Below are 21752 nucleotides of genomic sequence, written 5' to 3'. Positions count from 1 at the left end.
GAAGCATACGTAAATCATACTTCAATCGGCTCAATAAGTAGAATCCAGATGCTTTCAAATTTCTGGTATTCTGACAGAAGCAGTGATAGAGGAGACTTCATTACCTTTGTTCAGCTAATTAGAATGAAAAGAAACTTGCAATACTTCTTTGCCAGCGTGAGCATTAGTGAACATACAGTAAGGCAACACAGTACCATGAGAAACTTCTCTGACAGATAATTTTGTCTTTTTGAAGTCTGACACAAAGCAGGAATAATTAGGGTGATAAAGTCAAAGCAGCCCCAGTAAATTCAGCTAAAACTGGTATCAACACAGCTGGGATACTTATTTGCATGTTTAAATTACTCAAGTGACTAATCTTATAATTTCTTTTTCAATTGCTGAATGCCTCACTTTTAACATTAGCCCCCTGAGAAGCAGAGACACAGTGCATGGTGCTGGTAAAGTTTAAAACTTGTTATTTTAGAAGATTGTCATAATATTGCATACATTATCTCTCATTTAATAAAAAATTAATTGTGCATATAATTTGATGTCAATAATTTGTTATATATATCTAGAATGCATTAATTTGTTGGGTATTTTTCTTTTTTCCCTGGAAAACAAGTTACATTCTTCAAGGTTCCTGGAATAAATACTCTAATTATCGGAGCTCTAAGTTTTGCAACATTTTGTCTGCAGTCTTCCTGTCCAGGACAGCACCTATAACCACCAAATCATACTCTTTCACTGCTCTCAATGTGTCCTCAAACGTGGCCTCCTGTTCTTGTCACAGGAGATGAGGACCAAGCTTCATTAACAGAGTTCTGATCATGGCACCCATCCAATACAGAGATGAGAAACAACCGTGGAAAGCCACGACAAGAATAAACGGCTTTTAGCTGGCATGGAAGGCAAAGCTCTGATTCTTTTCTGTTGGGGTGCAGCTTCTAGAAGAAAGCCAGATTTCTGGAAACCATTATAAACAGTGGTCACAGTAGAACAGGACTCATTTTCTGCAAAAGCTGACTCATTATGACCTTCTAAAATGTCAGAGTCCATGCACTATGCCAAAAAGCCAAGCTCAACATTCTCAGTACATTTCCTTACACCAGGGCAAGCATTCAGCAGTAGGCAGCACCCAGCAGACCACACAGCTAACGCTGATTTGCTCGCTGCTCACAAATCAGGTGAGGACAGGGTCCCACTGGTCAGGGCACCATCAGCATAGTCCTGTTTCTCTGAGGCCTCCACAATACATGGGTTTCAGAAAAGAGATCTGGCAGGTTTTACTAATAACCTGGATAGATCCTTTTGTCACTGTGAGTTTCGTACATTCACCTCCTTGCAGCAGAACCAAGCTTGCAATACTGCCCCAGCTTAGCAAACCCTTCCACAGACACAGATGCTATGCGTCGACTTCAATAACAGACAGCAGATGGGCATGGAAAACATCTTTAAAAACATTTGGGGAAGAAAACCCAACATTTTGTGACATCACTGCCAATTACTGTCCCTGGCAAGGCAGCCTCTCAACCATTTATTGGTGTGCCATCTGGTTTTCCATCTCCTGAGGGGAAACAGTGATCTCAGGAACTTCCCGATGAAAGCAAAACTCACTCCCTAGGATCACAGCAATGACAAATTATTTCTGTAGAAATCAGAAGAAAATATTTTCTAATGTATTCTTCTGACACATTCTTTCTTTCCTGTTTTCTAACGTGATTCTCTGTGGATCTCATCAAAACCTCCAAAGAGAACAGAAAGATCACTGGTAACAGTTCTCAGTCCTTTCTCTGGTGTGCTCCACAGCACCTGGAGACCTCAAGCACTCAGTGCCACTGGTGGTCGTGCTTCACAGCTGCAGGATGCACCTGGAGACCCCAGCAGGAATTCATGGCTTCTTTCCCCTTCTCACACACAGTAGTGCTGCTCAGATAAATAAAGCAGCCACAGAGCTATAGGCCACACAAAGCCAAAATGCTAGAACTAGTCTTCCATAAGTTCTGCTCTGCTGTGATTGCACATTCTTTACTTCTGATTTACTTATTTTACTTCTCCTAGTCAAATACAATAGCAAGACTTTCAAGAAGCCTGTTTCTGCTCAATTCCTTGTTACCCTGCTCCTCTATGGCACAGCAGACAGGGACTTACACGAACATGACAGTGACATAACAACCCAAAGCCCTGGCTGTTTCATGGTGCTGACACTCACTCCTTCCCTTCAAACACCGAACAGAAGCAGGGCCCAACTCCTCCACAACCATGGAAACAATTCCCTCTCCAATACATCCAAAAACATGTTGCGTTATTTTATCAAAGGTTCCATCAGGAGTCATTCTTGCACCAAAGGAAGCATACCAGGTGGCAAATTTTTCCACTGCAAATAAAAAACAACCTCTTTAAGTGCCAATAAACATACAGCTTCAAACGGGTGTTAAAACCACCAAAACACATACATAACTGACATTAGCTTTCTGCATTCCGAGCATAAAGGATTATTCTCTTTACACGAGAACAGAGCAGGTTGCACAGAACTGCGCTGAGTTCCTGGTGCAAAGCTGCGATGTGAACAGCCAGCACCTAACGCTGCTTCTACGAGAACTGCACTGAAATCTGGTCAGCCTCTACGCAGTCCTAATGTAACATACAGATGACCTTACTAAGCTTCTCTGCCTTCTATAAATTACAATTAACTGTGTCATTTTAGTTAAGTTCCCAACTTGCTGTGGTGTATTAGCATATTAAAATTAACTCTGCGGGCTGCAATCACTTTACCTTAATAAGCTGACTTACCAAGACAAATTTGATAAAATTATAGTACCCCCTCGTGGTGTTACCTTCATACCCCAGAAGAACATTTCTTATTATTATATTCTTAAAAAAAATAAAAAAATCTTCTATCAAAAGCTCAGTGGATAACTAATTAACCTTTTCCAGAATCCAATAAGAGCAAAGGGAAATTAAAAGGTCTATCACCAGAATCTGAGAATGGATGAGTTAGAACAACATTTTTCCATAAGCCAAGAAAGTAACCTTTAATAAACCCTCGTGCATGTCACATCAACAAAGATAGCATGCAATGCTTTAATATGAAAAGCACATCTGAGTAACTGTCTCCATGATGCACCTCCAGTAAAGGGTTTTTAGGTGTTCTGAGGTATTTTTTTTTTCTTTTTTTTTTTTTTTTTTTTTAAATGAAAAGCAATCAGCTTATTGATTAGATAAACAATCTCAGATGCTGCCATTCAGTGATTTTATGTCACCTTGTACAGTGCTTTCCTCACTACACTTAACTATGGCATTTCGTTGAAGAGCCCCCGTCTGCAGAACTCTTCAGTCTCCCACCTCCTAACAACTATTACACATACACACAAACTGATCACATTTTCATTCAATAGTCCTAAGAAAATAAAGTAATGACAGATTTTCAAAATGGGACAATGGGACAAAGGAAAAGTACGTTTCATATTCTCTATTCTTTCTGTTTTGATTCTGGAGGGATTACAATTTCATTCTTAAAATCATTACATAAATCAGTCTCCTTTACATAGTCTGTTAAACACCTGCAGGCTAACACAGCCATACAGCCGATCAGAAGCACCTTTCGAGAAGAGCTCCTGGTACCTAAGGGTGCCCATTGCCCACTCCATAATAAAAATAAAAGTAATAAAAATGGCAGGCTAATTCCAAAACATTAAGTGTAAAGACGTTCTTTAGACTCCGTATATTGCGGGGTTTTTTTATACTTCTACAAACAAAAAACCCACACTTGTAAAAGCAGAGTTAGCCTGGGATGGGTTTTGTTCCCCAGAGCTGGGACAGGTTGGAGCCAGCAGCAGAGCCGGGTGCGTGCAGGCAGGGCTGGGCTGGGGGAGCAGTGGAGAGGGGAACCCGAGGAGGCGAGCAGTGGGACGGGGCAGCCAGGCTCAGTGCCTCAGCACGAGTTGTCATCCTGCTTCAGACAGTGCGGGAAACAGGCACGTGTCCCTGTCATAGATGCTCCAGTGCAACACAATCAATGCAGCACAGCATCGAGAACAGCAGTAAATTTGGTCTATAAAATGCAGGTCTGTGCTGCGTGGGATTTACAACTGCCTAAGTGTGGAAATAAAGTAAATACATTTTAAGTTCCTGTTAGTTATGGAAAAAGCTTTGAAAGACTGTAATGCAGTACCAATAAAGTTTCTGTAAATGCTATTCTAAAATGTGCTTTCTCTAAAAGAAAATAGTTGCCATCGGAGATTCATTTTATTTGTTTCCATATTTTTCCCCTCTCAGGCTTCCAGCAAAACAGCAGATGAAGTTTGTTCTTCAGAAAGAATGCATGTTTCCCCGATTCTCAAATTGTGACAGTAGGGCGTTGGGACAACAGGGGAGGAAAAGGGTCCCATTAATAAGTGTTGGTACCCCTAAAAAAGAGAGGAACCAGCCCACCTGAACATGAAGGAGCACTTCATGCTTCTGCAGTCCTGGCTTGGCTGGCACGGTGCTTCCCTGACATTTTATTGTAGGAGAGTCTGCCGCTAAAATCAACTGCCCAAGTGCCTGGCAGATAGGCCTTCAATTGGGTTTGACCTGAGGTAAAATACGGAGGGGTGTCTTCAGTGGAATTGTATGTCATGGTTAGGGCAGAAGGGTCCTGACAGAACTGTATCAAATCTGAGTAACTGAGTATTTAGGCCTGAAAGTTTTCTCACCAGCACCACTGTAACTGAAGTACCGCTTCCTAACGCTCGGACCCGCTCACAACGTCCCGGTGCAGCTCACACAGCCCCGCAGGGCCCGTGGCACCATGGGCACAGCTGCCCTCTGCAGCCTGGGCACGAGGGGGCCGGGAGCTCCGGGGAGCCGCTGCAGCAGCACCGCCTGCAGGGAGCACTGCTGGGTCGGCGTCGGATGTGGGCAGGACAGACGCGGCCGTTAACGGCCAGCGATCTTCATCTCATCGTCTACCGAGCGCAAGGCGCCATCTTCCATTATGATGGACGCAAGCAGAACAATGAATTACCTCCACGCTCCGTGAGAAATGAAGCTTTGTATAGACAAAATTGCATACATTTTTGGTATTTAATTACAGGTTAAGGGCAGAAAAAAAGAGGAAGCCTGAATGAAACATGCTGCAAGATTTTATCCAGGCAAGGGAGGCCCCTCTGCTTAACATACACAGCTATTAAAAATTTTTCGAGCAAATCACACGGAACTGCATCTGCAGTACACATTAATTCCTCCTTCAAACAGAAGCAATGATGATAATATCCTGGCTTCAGAACGGACTGCTTTAATTCCACTTCAGCTCTCAATTCTGCCTCTCATTTTCCTACCGACTCTTAGAAATTCTATGGAAAGACACTGTTGTTAAACAGCAGCGAGTGTTATTCTCACAGCAGTGCACACTAATCATAATTCAGGTGGTGTCACGGAAGGCTGTAAGCTCTTAGCTGAACGTATTCGAAAAATGAAGTTTGTTTTTTTTTTCCTCAGAGATCTTTACTTAAGTCAGCATGGAACTCTTGTAAAAGGTAACTACCGATAAGTCACAACTACCCAAGGAACAGCCTTTTTATTTTACTTTTTTTTATTTGTTGCTCACCATGACAACATAATAAATGAGCCCTGAGAGACCAGAAGTGCATAACTATTTAAAATGTTCTATTTTATCTTTTATTGTATGCTTCCAGACATAACAGTCATGGATCTATTTTTTTTTTTTAATCGCCTTCAGTTTCTCCAAGTAAAATATTCCATTTTCAACTGCAGCATGCAATAATCAGAAATACACCTTCACCACTATCCTAAATGACAGTTTACAAAACTAGTCTTAATTTTGTGACTCGTTAATAATTACTTGCTCCTGTAAAAGGAAACCAACAGGCCAACAGTTTCAACATCTGCTTTTTCAATTTTTGTTTGGAGTTCTGTTGGATGTCTCTGTATTCTTTCATACATGACTAATAGGAAAGATACAAGACTAATAGGAAACATAACTGCAACTTCACTTATGGTTGGTTTCGGTTAACAGATGGTCTTTAAACTATCCAACATAAAAGCATTCATTTTAGAAAAACTGACCCCAAAACTGCTTCATAAAATAAAAAGTATTTCAGTGAGGTTTTTTTCCAAAGCTTTAGGCTCTTTCAAGACACTACAGCATAAAGAGGCCCCAGGGTTTAAAAAAAAAAAAAAAACAAAAAACAACAACCAAAAAAACCAACTATGAAACCTTGTAATTCCCAACTTTAAATATCAGAGACTAAAAGCTTTACAATGCAGCAAGTATCAGAAGTGCACAGCTATACGTGAAGGTGTGCCTCCTTGACAAAGCCTGTTCTTGCTAAATTTCAAATACCAACATAAAACTACAGCAGATCCCTCTGCTACAGATTGCTACGATAGGGCAACCAAAGCCACCTTCTTCCACGCGTTAGCACAGCACTTGTGGTGGGGCCTTTGCTGCAACACAGCTGCTCCCTCCTGGATAAGGCATCACGGTAAGTCAGCCACCAACAAACACTGACTGAACGACGTGCTTTCAGGGACATACAAGCTGGAGCAGCATCATACCACAAGTGCTACTTCCACACTGTGTATTGTAGAACACAGCGAAGACTTGTCCCACACCCATTTAGCCCGCCTGAAGACTTCACTTTGGATCACAGAATCATAGCATGGCTTGGGTCAGAAGGAACATCAAGGACTATCAAGTTCCAACCCCCACCACAGGCAGGACCACCAACCTCCAGGCAGATGTGCCCACGGTCCTTTGCTCAGGGTTTTCATTCGGACAACATCGTGTTAGAGCGCAATGCACAGCTCTGGTACGAGACCAGCCTGCTTGCAGCATGCTTTTTCTTAAAAACCCTCTGTCGACAAAGGGAACCGAGAATAAAACCAAAGAAAAAGCTATTGTCCAAAGTGCCTTGCAAGCCCATCCATCACACCCTGAGTACCTGGGGACAAAAGGGTTCTGCTGCACTACTGCAGCTCTATGGGCATCACAGTGGTGCTGGTAAATACAAACAAGGTTTGATGCTGCTGCCTTTTTTCAAACTCATTCCTCCTTATGTTCCGACAGCGTCGCGACTGAAGCCAAAGCATTAAACAAAACCTTACCTAGTTTTAAGCTAAGAATTAGGATCATATTACTCAAAGCTACATTAAAAAGTACTTTTTGCAAACCTGCTCTCCTACACTTGTTCTGAAGATTCCTGCACAACAGCAACAGACAGCTGAGCACAATTGGATTTGCTGCTTTTGCCAGTCAGCTGCCCAGCATCCAGCAGTGCTTCTCACATCTGGAAGAGACCAGAGGTGGCAGCACTTACATGGAGCGGACAAAACTGGCTTTATTTATATGCATACACAGTCAGACTCCGAGCCCTCGCTCACATTTACTTTTGCAAGGCGTTCCTCCCACACCGCTATGTCTATTAATGAAGTACCAATACAAGTCATTGATTTTTTTTTTGTATAAACAAGAGCACTTTCCCTCCTATTTGCTTATATTAAAGAACAGCCTCCAAAAAGTCACCCAAACAAGTTTAGAAACAGATGAAGTAACAAAAACTCGAAGTAGCACTACGCCTCCAGAGCATGGCTCTTCATTGTCAGTAGAGGACTTTTAACTCCTTTCTAATCGCAATTTCGCAAGGTTTGCAGAGGTCTGTGATCACATCAGTTTAAAAAACAAAACAAAAAAAACCCGCTATGCTAAAAGGTGCTGTGAAAAAATAAATAATACAAGAGTTTGCACTGGAAAAAGAGCTGGCAAATAAACCTAAGTCAACTTTCAGAAAGTCTGTTTTTTTTTCCAGATGCATCATCAGCATCTGCATGTTCGCCATTTTTCATTTACAAACGGAGTATCAGAGGAACTCAGCCAAACTACAAGCCAAGAAGTCCAACGCACATTTTTAAAAACAGGGAATGTGTCTTGGTTATAGAACAAAAGAACTCATTTTATCACTTGGCTTTACCGCTTGAGAAAATGGCTCCTGGTGTGCTGAGCGCCATGATAAATGTGCCCCCTCCAGATCTTTATTGCCCTTGTAAATCAAAGGACTGACAGCAGTTAATAAGAAAGCTTTTGAGTGGTTTTGAAGTTTTGCTTTGTACAAATAAAATCTCATATTAAAGAATTTGCTGGTCCTCAAGGTGTGGAAAAATGAGTAGGACCAGAACTGTTCTTTTTTTTTTTTTTTTTTTTTTAAATTATTTTTTTCAAAAATTATAAATAAAATAAAAAAAAAAAAAAAAGAAAAAAAAAAAAGCAAAAAAAAAAAACCACATTCTTAGCAAAAATAGAAGAATAAAGTACTGAGACTGCTGTATTGAAATACAGAAATCAGAGTCAGTGGTTTAGATGTTAAAAACATCTCTGGCATTTCTATACCCTCTGATTTCTGGACAGAACCACAGAAATTCTAAGTGCACAGCATCAAATCCGGAGGATTTTCCCCACAGATTTGCACTAGATGTCGACAATTCTTCTACAAGCATTTGAACTGCAGGAAATGACAATTCTACATGCAAAACTGGCCAAAATTCCACTGTGATACTGTTTGTGGAAGGATAGGATTGTAACTGGATAACACACAGATATGGCCAAAAGGTCTTAAATTCACCAACAGCAACTGCTGGGATACTTGCAGCTGATCAACCACAGTAAGCAGCACAAGTGTTCCTTCTAGATGTACTTCTGTAGATGCTCCACAAGGAGCCAAATAAATGACTGCAACACAAATATTTAAAGATCAGATTGCAAAGAATTGTACAGATCACTTTACAGTTACAGATTAAAAGTTTATTTTAAGGCATTTGGCTCTAGAACAGACACTTGGAATAAGTGGTCATTGCTTCTGAAGACCTCCAAATCGGAGCAAACTGATACTTATTCTGAAGCTTGGGTAAGTCCACGCTCCATGGCATCATGCTTTGAGCCTACAGCATCAGCATTTCGTTGAATTATAGTTTAACCAAAGCAAATTAGAACTAATAATATTGTGGCGGCTTTCTGTTTTCCTTCAGTGGCTCACGTTACCCGTTCCATTCCAGGCAGCATCATTCCTCCCAAAGCCCGGTCATGGAAATCTTTGCAGGAAACTACAGTGACGTGGATAAAGCTAAACTTATAAGGAAATAAATATTGCCCGTTTGAGCTGGTAGCATAAAGACATTACGCAACAAACTACTGACGGGTCTAAAGAAAGCTTCACTTCTCAAGTGGATTTTAAACACATTTTAAACGGCATCACGATAAAAATACATTCTCATGGATGCACTGCTTTCCCCTCCTGCCCCAATCCTTCTGTCTTGAGAGAACAACATCAGGATTTTCTTTACAACCAAACAAAGCCGGAATTAAAGGCACACATTAAGAAGTGTCATTTAGGACAAGACTCCAAAGCATCAGGCACCAATACTTCCCAGCTGTGAGGATCCTTTGTAGCCGCAGTCCCAAGGACATCCCTTAGCACTGGCAGGTTCTGGAAAGCCACAGAGGAAAAGCAGGTCGGGCAGAAGCGTCACTGCCTCCTGCACAGCCCGCCCTGACCTGCCCACACCCCTCAGCTGCACTCTTCCCTTCAGGTATGCAGAGAACCCTCTGCTTGGGGAACGTTCAGCCAAACTTTTCCCAGGGTGAGGCTCCTGATGGACCAGCAGCAGCGCCTGGCCCTTCTCAGACAAGATGGAAAAACTCACAAAGCAGACAGCAAGTCGGGAGGGCACAGCCATCCAAGGCTTCGCTCCTGGGCCTGATGAGCTGCGGCTAACTGCAGCCTGCTGGTATTTTCATTTAAAGCACAGTAGTGTTTTTAACTCTCACAGCTGGAAAGAACACCTAGAAACACAAAGCAAATGTATTCTGTAAACACATGCCTTCCCCAGCCTATATGTGGCCATCAGGCACTTTTGTGATTCTATAGCAGTCATCTCCATTTATTTTTTCTCCTTGCTGTTACAAATTCACGCTGCCCTCTGGCACCAAAAGCTGCAGGTGGAAAGGACCAGGAGAGAAATAAGGCCACTGCAAGTGTCCCCTAGCCACATTACTGGGGCTTTGTTAAGACAGCATTAGTCAAATTAGAAAACAGCTGGCAAGCATGGACTCCATAAAGCCATGGCTGACAGCTGCCCAGAGAACATACCAGCATGCTCCTATGCTAACAGGCACCTATGCCCAAATGTGACACAGGGCATTTTACAGAACTAAAAAGCACATTTGAAGAAACATTTAATGGCTTAGAAAAGCCTGCAGAGATGTCCTTCTGTGTCACCAATAAACATAAACCCGCACTTACAGAATGCCAACAACATCTCGCAAACCACAAGGAAGAGAGAAGAGCAAAAGGTGAGTTCTGAATGAAGTGAATTAAGAACTCTTGTACCATTCAAGACTGCGAGATTTTCTGCCAATTAACTTTCTTCTGAAACGCGGTCATAAGCAGCAGTAACTTACACAAGCAGTGGTGGGATTGCTGCTGAAACACGGCACATGCCCACCTCCACCAGCAGCACCAGGTTTCTCTGCCACTGACATTTCCCTTCAGGTTATTAAGGTCTTTATTACAGGAAGACCGGAGGTTCCTTCAACATTTCTAATCATTGATCTTACTTTTGAACTATTTTTCGGCAATTCTCTGAAAAGTTACATTTGAAAAGAAGAAAAAAGCCCAACAACAGACGCGCGATCGCGTGTCCCATTCCAGGAGCCTCCCCTCGCCAGGCTCTCGCTTACAGCAGGACCTCTCCAAACTCCGAATTTCACATCAGCAATCATGAATCAAAACATAAATAAGTATTGATGTTTGCCACTCTACAGTTAAATTACATCAAGCATCGATGCAATCAACTCATTAGCTGTTTTTTATTGAGCACCAACATTCATTACTTACTTTTCAATTCTTCAGTTAAGCAACATATTGCCTGTATTCCCAGCCTCCATCTACCATCTGATTAGCTCAATAAAACTGATAATCTTCTGAAGTCAAAAGAGCCGGGAAGGGAAGTAACTGAAATCCCCATGAGCAGACTCAATTTAGTCTTTTGTGTATAACATCAATACGCTAAACTACCAGCAATGCAATCCGGCAAATGAAACTTCAAATGCGCTAAGTTAGAGAGTAATTTTAACAAAAAGTCACAGCAGGTCATTAAAACACCCCTTAATTGTCTCTAGATCGTACTCCGTTATCCTTCAACAACCTTCCTGGCATGCTGAGATTTTAAATCTCTTCTGACTGATGTAGGAATCAAGAACAGAATTGAAGTGCGATTGTCGCATACAGTCTGAATGCCAAAGGTCGGAGCAGCTCACTGGTACGCCAGCCCACCGCTCCAAATTTTATATCCTTTCTGTCCCTCGGTTATTGCCCGACATGATTTAACAACTAATTCCTTATTTAACGATGTCAAAGGTTTTTAGGAAATTGACTGTATTTCACCAACGATATATTTCTTCTTGATTACAGAGTGGTTAAAATGATTTTAAACCAAGGCAGCAAAATAAAGCAGTAATAAAATCAATAGAAGGAATGTTTTAAGCACCTTTTATTAGGTAATGGCATTTAAAATATCCGTAGCTTGTAACGGCACTTAGGATATGCCCAAAAATCAATGAGCTAAATTACTTATTGAACTAGTTAATTTGAACAGTGAGTTTTATATGTATATTGATAAAACAAGCTACAGGAACGCCGGCCGCGTTGGAATTCCGCGGTCAGAGCTCTCCCTCTGCTGGAAGAAAGCTCCGCCAGCTCCGCCGGAATTCCGCCCGAATCGCCAAGTCGGCGCCGGGCTGCGTAACGCCGGGCAGCGCCACGAGAGGGCCGGGCTCGGGCTGCGCCTGGCGGGGAGCGGCCGGGGCGGCGGAGCGCACCGAGATCCGAACGGCAGCGCGGGCTGCACGGCGCCACGTGGGCAGGGCGGGGAAACGCGCCGAGCAGCAGCACGTGGGGAAAGCATAGAAATAGGGACCGTCACCAAACGCGTCCTCGGGGGTGCGACGCGGAACCCTGGCGGCTCGGGGCAGCGCCGGCGCAGGCCGTGCCGAGCTGCGAGCGGAACGGCACCGGGACAGGGACGGAATCGGGGCCGAACGGGAAGGAACGCCGCCACGGCAGCGGGGAACGGCGCGGAGTGCCGCGGGCAGCGCCCGCCCGATGAGAGCCGCCTTCCAGTAAAAGCGGCCCGCTTGGCGGGAAAGGCGGGAGCCCAGCCCGCGTCTCGCGGTGCCCGCGGGAGGTGCCGCCACGGCTCCGGGCCAAACCGCCCCCCCGACTGAGCCGCCGAGAGCTGGCCCTAAGGCCCCCCTGCCTCCACCGGAGACCCCCTCAGAGCCTCCCCGAGACGAAGCCCGCCCGCTCCGCCCATCTTCCTCCCCTCCGGCCCGCCCCTTACCTCACGCCGAACGACGCCACTTCCCCAAGATGGCGCCTCGCCGCTCGTCACGCGCACCTCCTCAAGATGGCGGCGCCCTCGCTGAGCGGGCCCGCCTCCCGCCGACCTCTTCAAGATGGCGGCCCGGCCCCGCCCCGCCGCGGGGCAGGCTGGGAGCGGGGCCTGGCGGCGGGGAGCGGCCTGCGGCGGGCTGGGAGTGGGCTGACGGCGGAGCGGGGCCGGAGCGGGCCGGGCGGGGGACGCCATGCCGGAGCTGGCGGTGGACCGCGTGGTGGTGCACCCGCTGGTGCTGCTCAGCGTCGTCGATCACTTCAACAGGTGGGGCCCGGCCGGCGGTGGGGCCGCGGCGCTGAGTCACGGGCCCGAGCCGCGCCGCAGTGTGAGGAACGCGGGGCTGCGGGGGGCAGGGGCCGGGCGATCGCTCGGGTCGAGACCCCGAGGCGAAGGGAGCGCAGCCCGCAGCGCGCTGGGGTGGGCTCCGTCCTCGGGAGGAGGAAGAAGGGTGCTCGGACGGCAGCGGGCCGCGGGCGGGCCCTCACGGTGCGGGGAGCTCTGCGGACGCGGTGGGGGGAAGGGGAGCCCGGAGCCCGCTGCAGTTCGTGCTTTAGAGCGCGACCCTCTGAGCGGCGGCGTCGTGCCGCCGGTAGCCGTGCTGCAGCCGCTCACGCGGGCACTGTGCAACTCGGAGCCGCGCTGCGTGGATCCCCGCTTTGCGGCACAGCGCCCTGCTCAGCCCCGCGCCGAGCGCCGCCGCGTTCCGAGGTTTGGTGACGAGGGCACCGGGATACCTTTCTTTTAAGAGTAAAGCAACAGTCGGCGACCAGAAATCACGGTGCCCCTGATTCTGTTCTGCCCGTGCGCCTGGTGCTTGGCGTGCCCGTGGCAGAAGCAGCCGCCGCTGCCCGGCTGTCTGTGCGGGCTGCCGTGTGGGCGCTGACGGCGTTTTCCCTTCAGAATAGGAAAGGTTGGGAACCAGAAGCGCGTGGTGGGCGTGCTGCTGGGCTCCTGGCAGAAGAAGATCCTGGACGTGTCCAACAGCTTTGCAGGTGAGTTGGGCATCCACCCCCATTAGGACGTGATTTAAAGGCTGCGCTGTATGTTTGTCCCTAAGCCGCTGTGCCAGCTTACAGGTCCTCCTCTTGTACGGATCGGCCTGTATCAAAGTCTAGGGATCCTCTGCTTTAGGAGGGGCTGGACTGGGCGATCTCCAGAGGTCCCTTCCAGCACCCGTGATTTTGTGATTCTGTGAAACAGCTGCCTGCTGTTCAAGTGCCCCATTGGAGCCTGTCTCGCCCGGCAGCCTCCCTGCAGCACTGCAGTGTGCCATGCTCCAGCAGTAGGAGTAAACTTTTTGTGAAGCACTGCTGAATGTTTTGCTGCACTGGACACACTGACCTCTGCTGAGCGCTCGTGTCTCAGCTTGTGGAACACCTCTCTGCCCGGTGCTCGTGTGGCCGTAACCACTTATGGGAAGATGTCACCCTCAGATTTTGTCCAGTTAAAGTGCTCCTTCCTCCTTAAAGCATGTTCTCAGTGGTGTTGAAACCATTTCCTCTTACGTACCTTCATGTGATATCAGGAGTAATTTTTGGGTGCACAGCTCTCACTAACCCACTTGTGTTAGTTATATCATTTCCTCCCCGGTGGGACTGCTCTGACAAAGCAGAAATATCTCAGTTTATTTATGGAGTTTCACAGTTGTAAGGAGTTCTCCCATGTGATGACTTTTTTTTTTCTGTTTTTCTTTGCCAATTTTGGAAGATCTTTTTTTCTCTTTGAGTTGAAAAGAAGTTTGGGATTTTTTTGCTACTATGACAGCCTTTCAACTTTGAAGCTTTAGTATTTCTGTAAATCAAAATGCTGAGAGCACTCTGTTCTCAAAACCAGCAGTGTGCCCTGTATGCATGCTAGCTGATAAAACCACTCATCCTTTACCACTCAGGGGTAACCGGTCCTTCCCTGAAGTGCCTCTTTATGTTCTACTAGTCTGTAAAAGCGTTGATGAAATGCATCCTATGGTGAAAGCTCCTTTTGCGCTTTGTTGATCAACAAACTGCAAAGTCTGCTGGGATCCTATTTATCATATCAAATGTGTATGCATACCATGCAGTCACTGTTGTGCAGGGGAGAGTTTCCCTCTGATGCTTTGATGTTGGCCACCGAGGATAACTTTTAGAACACTTTGCATTTTATTCCTCTGTTTTAAAACTGCTGGCAGTTAGGAGAAAGAATTGCACTGTAGTAGTTTTGCACTCACGGCACAACATTGCAGAGCAGTTGAAACTGATTAAGATCCAATTGCCCCTAGCAGCCAGAGCGATCTTAAAACATGGTGCTTCTACAAATACTTTTAGTCAGAAAATTGGTTTCTTAAATATTGGCATTTTATTTCCAGTACCTTTTGATGAAGACGACAAGGATGATACTGTGTGGTTTCTGGACCACGACTATCTGGAGAACATGTATGGAATGTTTAAGAAGGTCAACGGTAAGTTTAGGTTGCCTTGCATGGATACACTCCTAGAAACTTTTAACTTTGTCCACGTGAGAAGGTGCATTCATAGCTAAGCAGGAGATGATGTGCCCAGGTAAGAAGCCTCTCCATGCTAATTCCTTATGTAGCTTCACTTTGCTAATGGTTTTCCAAGGGTTAATTTGTTTAAGTAGTTTGTGTTCCTGACACATTCGTTCATACCGTATTAATTTTCCTACGTCTGATAGCTTTGTATCTTCAGAATTAGTTAGATTTCATAAATGCTGCTGTTTCTAAAGAATTACATATGTTTCTCTTCTATAACTTCTATGCAGATTTGCCCTGAAATTTTTATGAGCAAAAGAACATATTTGGGGATTATGTAATATTTACAAATATTACAAACTCATGTTTTCGACAGTAATTCTATTACTCTTCATTACTTCCTTTGAGACATTCAAGTTCAGTTTATATATGACATTCAGTCATAACTTCAGTTCCCGTGAATTTTCTTTGCTCTAGCAACAATTCAAAATGATTGAGACATTTGTGAAACAGTTCCTGTTTCTGGAGTTTTTGTATCTTTAGATGTCAGAGTTGCAAGTTGGCAGATGGCTGTTATGTGAATTACTGCATTATATGAAATAGACTCATTTAATTAAGAACCTTGGAGTAGTTATTTCTGTAAAATGTCTTCATTGCTAGCCATGCAATTGTTTTGCCTCCTCTGATTCATTTTCTCCTGCCTTACATTCATTTTCTGCATGCGTCAGATTGCTCATTTGCTAATTCAGTCTCCACCCAAATACTTTTGTTGTTGTCTTGCTACACAATTCTGATTTTAGAATCCTTTCTGGTTTTGCTCAGCTAGAGAAAGAATAGTTGGTTGGTACCACACAGGCCCTAAACTGCACAAGAATGACATTGCTATCAATGAACTGATGAAAAGATACTGTCCAAACTCTGTAAGTGCTGCGCTTTGTTTTTCTTTCTCTAAATGTGGACATGGGAATCCTTGGCCCCTACTTTTGTAATAGTTGATAAAACTCGTGAAAAAAAACTCACAGCAAAGTATTTTAAACAGCTGTAGATGTCTTATTTCAATGCTTGGAGTTAACACCTCTGCATAGCCTGTAGTGTGAAGGTGTTTTGTTCCAGTCCTTGAGTAAAACCTGGTATTCTGTGTTTTGTTCTGTTTTTCCATAAGGTGTTGGTGATTATTGATGTGAAACCAAAGGACCTGGGACTGCCCACAGAAGCTTATATTTCAGTTGAAGAGGTTCATGATGTGAGCACCTAATGCTTTTCTGTGCCTTCCTAGGAAAAGGTTTCCATTGAAAGATGAGTGTTGGGATGTCTGTATGTTCAAAAGGACATACATCCCGTGGCACTCATTTGCCCTCTGCATAGGTGATGTTACATTCCCTGCTGAGGGCCTGTGTGCTTCATCCTGACACTTTTCTGCCCTCATTTGTCCCATTGCCTCTTCCTGGTTCTGTCGTGCAAATGAGACTCAGTTCATCTTACGCTGCTTTGGCACAGTTCACATTGCCCCCTGTTTGTGGCTGAGCCATTTGTGCTGGCCAGTCCGTCTCTTTGTGCCCGTAGTCAGCTGTGTGCTCAGCCTAACCCTGTGTCCTTGTGTTTGTGCACCTCCAAGGATGGCACTCCAACCTCCAAGACGTTCGAGCACGTGACTAGTGAGATCGGAGCGGAGGAGGCAGAGGAAGTTGGTGTTGAACACTTGTTACGGTAAACACCTTTAAGATGAGAGCTTTCTTGTGAGACTCGCGCAGCAGGGAACGTGGTCCATCTGGCATCTCCCAGTGCCAGCTTCCTGGAGGAAATGCAGAGCTTGTGAAACACGCTGCTTATGTTCTCTTAGCAGTCTCGCTCGGCACGTTCAGCCATTGCTAGTGGAAGGTGTAACTGCCCACTGAAACTCCATCAAATGATGACAGCTACATTGTCATCAGTTCAGAGCTTTGAAATATCGTGGTCTGGAACCATCTCAGCCCCTGCATACATTGCAAAGCAGGGCTGAGTGGGACCATGGCTGCCGGAGCTGCAGCTGGCAAACTGGCAAAGCTTGCCAGCCAGGAAAAGAGCAGCCACCTCATACAAAAACTGCACAGCCTTTTCACCTGTTGGAAAGCCTGTTGGCTTCTTTCTTTCTATCCCTCTAACTGGTGGTATCACTACTATTTCCAAAGACAGCATTTCTGCACAAAAGCGTGCAACAATGACCTATTTTAAACACGTTTTCTAATGTAAATCAGTTTGATCTCATTCTTGGACTTGAAGTGCTCTGTTTAGTTGTACTTCATCTGTTCTTGCAACTGCTGTCCTTTATAAACAGGAAAGACCTCTTAGTGAATACTCACAGCTTGTTGATGAGTATGCAGCAAACATTCTAATGTCCAATCTTTGTTACCATGTTTCAGAGACATCAAGGACACCACGGTGGGCACTCTGTCCCAGCGGATCACAAATCAGGTCCATGGCTTGAAGGGACTGAACTCCAAGCTTCTGGACATCAGGAGCTACCTTGAGAAAGTAGCCATGGGCAAGCTACCCATCAACCACCAGATCATTTACCACCTTCAGGATGTCTTCAACCTGCTACCAGATGTCAATCTGCAAGAATTTGTCAAGGCCTTTTACCTGAAGACCAATGACCAGATGGTGGTAGTTTACCTGGCTTCTCTTATCCGCTCGGTGGTTGCCCTGCACAACCTTATCAACAACAAGATTGCCAACAGGGATGCAGAGAAGAAGGAAGGACAGGAAAAAGAAGAGAGTAAAAAGGAGAGGAAAGATGAGAAAGAGAAAGACAAGGAGAAGAGCGATGTCAAGAAAGAAGAGAAAAAAGAGAAAAAGTAAAATGTGTAGTTTTTTTATTTGTAAATTAAAAAATCTTGTAAACTAAGTCACTTTGCTGCTGGGTTCTTTTCCTTTGTAATGAGAAGTGCTCTGCTTTTTGGTGCTTCGATACTCATTGCATTCGTTGTAACACGGCTGTATGGATGGACACAACGTGGCAGAAGCCACCACAAGAAGAGAGTTGCTGTAGGTGGGTGCTGTGTCCAGGGTGGGCTGAGCTGTACCAGTGCCTCTGGCCAGGAGGCAGCAATGCAGCCAGAGGAGGCCCCTAGCAAATGAATTTCTGGGGGTGGGCTGTGCCATGCTGGCAGCTGTTTCCCACAGTGCAGCACAAGTATGGTCTATTAAGGAAATAATAACCCATTGCAAGTGCTGCTGAAGGCAAAATGATGGGATGCTAGCTGGCCCCCGGTGGTGTGAATAGCAGGCTTATTTAGTTCTGCTGTGTTGGATTTTTTCTTTTTTGAACCAAAAGCTGTAATTCCCAGGGATGCTGTTCTCATGTGCCTGATTTCCATTGCTGCCTCACAGCTGTCAGCATGGTACCCCAGCATCACACACAGCATGACAGCATCCAAGCCCCCGTGGCACCACATCCCCATGAGGGTGGTGCCACCATGCTGTGCCAATCATATCCACCCCTCCCGCCCTGCCTGCAGCCCACTAATTACAGAGGACACGTTCATCATGGCACCCAAATGTAGGCACACAGCACCACAGCCAGCCAGCCATCCCAGAGCCATTTTTAACTACACATGATTACAGACTAAGAGAGGCAGGCAGGCGCTGTGCCCAGCCAGACCCTCAACACAAGGAAGGTGCCTCCATGTGTGCACAGAAAAACAGATGGAATGTATGTACGTATTCATGGAAACAAACCTAGAGGCCAACTCTGAGCAGAGCCGTCCCTGCTCCTGAAATGGGAGCATGTAGGGTACCCCATGCAGTCACCAGACCAGCATTGCTGAAATCCTGCACCCAAACCTCCAGCCCCATCACGGGGAGCAGGGGGCTGTCCCTGCACTGTGACACCAGCCAGGGACGCACCACGAGAGCTGCTTGTCTTTTATTGCACAAGAAATCGGCATCACTGAGGCAGGATGGTGCAGTACAAAACGCTCCAGTTATCGGTCAGAAGCTATTGCAGAGCTTTGTGTCCACGATTTCATTTATGTACAGATATACACACACCAGTGCTTGCTCACCAGGGCCCTGTCCTAGAGCCACAGCCAGGACACCACGGCCCTTCACCCTGGGTTGTGGGCAGGGCCTGATCCTGCCCTTATCACAGCTCTGGAAACTCCTGGCACAGCACACAGGGGTGGTCGAGCCTCGCACAAGCTGCAGAGCACCAGCTCCCAGCACTTGCTCTAAATACCAAACAGCACAGGTCTGCACTGCACACTGGCACCTCAAAACATAGTAGCAAGGTGGAGCATGGTGCCAGGCCCAGCCCTGCCTGCACCCTACAGCCCCCATTGCAGACACCCAAGTACCTTGCTAGGAGCAAGATATGGCCCAAACACAAATATATCTTTATGAGCACCTGAGTCAGCTCAAGAGCCACTTCTCATCCTTAATTATCTACTGAAACGCCACAGGAAGGCTGAAAAAATAACAGGAGGGATAGCCTACACCTAAACCAGATCTCCTTTAACTATGCCTGGGAAAAGCCCCAGCCTGGCTCCTTAAGTCAGGGCTGGAGTCCATCAGTGGCTCTGTGCCACATGGGGAAGAGCTGAGTACTGCTTCAGGGAGAGGGGCAAAATAAACTGCAGAGAACCTTGGGGCTTGGCTTCAGCACCTCAGTCAGAAGCTGCTTGTGTCCATTTCCAGGTGCACAGCCATTTCCCACAAGCAGGGACAACCCCACTAACATGGAGCAGCCTCTGGGACAGGGAGTGTAGCCCACAGCCCCACGCAGCACCCATGTCCCCGTGTCCCGGCGAAGGGACAGGAGCTGTGGTGCACACTGTGTGCACAAGGCTGGGTTTGGCCCTTCCTCAGCCCCAGGCTGAGCAGGGCTGGGCTTTCGCTCCCACTTTCCCCTCCCAACTTCAGTTTGGGTTGGGAAGGACACGTGGATACTGCCCCAGGGCTGTGTGCGCAGACCTCACACAGGAACAAGAGAACAGAATCAGCACCACCCGCACCATCCCACAGGCAGCAGTGCTGCGAGCACCGCCAGGGAGAGCAGCAGGGCTCCGTCACTCCTGGCCAAAGCCTTCCGTCTCCTCAATGGCATACAGCAGCTTCTCCTTCAGCTGTTCATAGCTCTTGTACGGAGGCAGATCCAAGCGGTTAAAGCTGGTGAGACAGGGTGCTGTGAGTGGGGAGGGAGCCCAGTGCTGCTGCCACCCTGCTCCCCACCAGAGGGTCCCCTCCCACGGGTCCCCCCAGCAGCTTCATCCCATGGGAGAAGGGCATACAGGCAGCTAGACCCCCACGCAGCCCCACAGGGACACCAGGAGCTGTCCCCATGTGCCCCACACAGCAGCCACTCACCACGTATGGCTCCGAGGCAGCCACGTCTCTTTGCCAACTTTATCGATGCAGAATTTCTGAGGCCCGTTGCTGCCTGTTAATGAGGAGCAGAGCCGATCTCATTACATGTCAGGAGTTGGAAAAGAACTCTGATCTGGCCCTACAGCCAGCAGAGTGCCTCAGCCCTACGATGCTACAGCACACGGGGTCACAAACCCAGAGCTGTACTCAGAGCCTGCTCTGAGCCCTTTACAGAGAGCATCCAAAGGAAAAGCAGAACAGTGTTTTCCAGAGCATGCAGTGACACAGCACAGAGTGCAAGGTGGGTGGCTCAGCAGCGAGCACTGAAACGCACATCCTCTGCAGAGCCACAGGACCAAGCAGTCTGTCTGCACACTTCCAGGGACCTGGCTCAGGAGGTCTGAGTCACTGAGGCTGCTTTTAACAAATGGTTAGCCCTGGACAGGCTTCAGGGGGCTGGGAAAAGGCTGATATGGCAGTAAGAACAACCGAATGGGTTAAGTGAGCTGGTACACATCAGTTCCAAGAAAACAGTGGGCAGGCTGTGAGGGGGCCTAAAAAGCAGCAAATTAAAGAGCAGACACAGAGTAATGCCACGCTATGGTTTTCCAAAAAAGGGGTTTCATAGCACAAAAAAAAAAAAAAAAAAATTAAAAAACAGAATCACAGAATCATAGGGGTTGGAAGGGACCTCAAGAGATCATACAGTCCAACCCCCTGCTAAAGCAGGATACCCACAATAAATGACGCAGGTAGGTATCCAGACAGGTCTTGAATATCTCCACAGAAGGAGACTCTACAACCTCTCTGAGCAATCTACTCCAGTGCTCCATCACCCTTACCATAAAGATACTCAAAAAAAAGAACAAAAAACCACTCAAATCTCATTCAAAATGAGATTACAAACTGGGCTGACAAAGTTAAGCGGCACAGTTCATGCTAAAGGAATTTGTCTCAGTACAGCACCAACAAAGCAACAAAGCACACTGCCTCACTCAGATGTCGCTGCAGCTTCATCGCTACCCTACTGGAATGGGAACACGAACACTCGGCCCCAGCAACCAGAGCCAGGCATGGCCACCATCCCCCTCCCTGCCCAACCTTAGCACGGCCACACACCAATGAGCTCTGCGAAGCCCCCGACAGGCAGGCGGCACGTTCCAGTCACAAACTGCAGCAGGCGGATCCTCTTCTCGTTGTCCATCTCCTTCACCACCTGCAAGCACAGGGAGGAGGATCCCCATCACCCCACAGCCTCAGGCAGTGCCTGGCCCTGAGCATGGCACATGAAGGCTCTGGGGCTCACCTGCCAGAACCACTGGATCTGTTTGCTGTTCTTGGTGTAGTGCCGGTAGATGGTGTTCTTCTGCCAGTCGTTCATGTCGATCTCCTGCATGCCGCACAGCATCAGCTGGGGATGGACGACAGTCAGGGGGATGGAAATACAGCCTCATGTTCACGCTTCACAGCACTGACTCCTTTGGGGCTGTGCAAGGCACAAGCTCGAGCAACA

At 46.7% G+C, this 21752-nt stretch overlaps 3 protein-coding genes across 5 annotated transcripts in view; 1 reads left to right on the top strand and 2 right to left on the bottom strand.

Moving 5' to 3' along the window:
• Positions 1-12444, bottom strand: part of ZFHX3 (zinc finger homeobox 3) — a 504841-nt gene extending 492397 nt beyond the window's left edge. The window contains exon 1 of the mRNA XM_042821262.1: positions 12379-12444. The gene's annotated coding sequence lies outside the window, so the exon portion shown is untranslated. The remainder of the gene's footprint in view (positions 1-12378) is intronic.
• Positions 12445-12595: 151 nt separating this feature from the next.
• PSMD7 (proteasome 26S subunit, non-ATPase 7) lies at positions 12596-17734 on the top strand. Its single transcript, XM_042821268.1, has 7 exons — positions 12596-12696; positions 13333-13424; positions 14774-14866; positions 15719-15816; positions 16059-16139; positions 16512-16603; positions 17296-17734. The coding sequence occupies exons 1-7, from the start codon at positions 12623-12625 to the stop codon at positions 17732-17734; spliced, it is 969 nt and encodes a 322-aa protein (XP_042677202.1). The 5' UTR covers positions 12596-12622.
• Positions 17735-18784: 1050 nt separating this feature from the next.
• The window catches only part of WWP2 (WW domain containing E3 ubiquitin protein ligase 2), a 32200-nt gene continuing 29232 nt past the window's right edge, over positions 18785-21752 (bottom strand). For all 3 annotated transcript variants that reach the window (XM_042821264.1, XM_042821267.1, XM_042821266.1), the window contains exons 21-24: positions 21546-21650; positions 21359-21455; positions 20240-20312; positions 18785-20041 (exon numbers count right to left, since the gene is read on the bottom strand). In XM_042821264.1, coding sequence (XP_042677198.1) covers positions 19942-20041; positions 20240-20312; positions 21359-21455; positions 21546-21650 — 375 coding nt within the window. In that variant the 3' untranslated portion in view covers positions 18785-19941. The remainder of the gene's footprint in view (positions 20042-20239; positions 20313-21358; positions 21456-21545; positions 21651-21752) is intronic.

This window comes from Centrocercus urophasianus, unplaced genomic scaffold (genome assembly GCF_019232065.1).
Source record: "Centrocercus urophasianus isolate 14NV4802_14NV808 unplaced genomic scaffold, USGS_Curo_1.0 seq_2, whole genome shotgun sequence".
NCBI classification, from domain to species: domain Eukaryota; kingdom Metazoa; phylum Chordata; class Aves; order Galliformes; family Phasianidae; genus Centrocercus; species Centrocercus urophasianus.
This window is presented reverse-complemented; position numbering and strand designations above follow the sequence as displayed.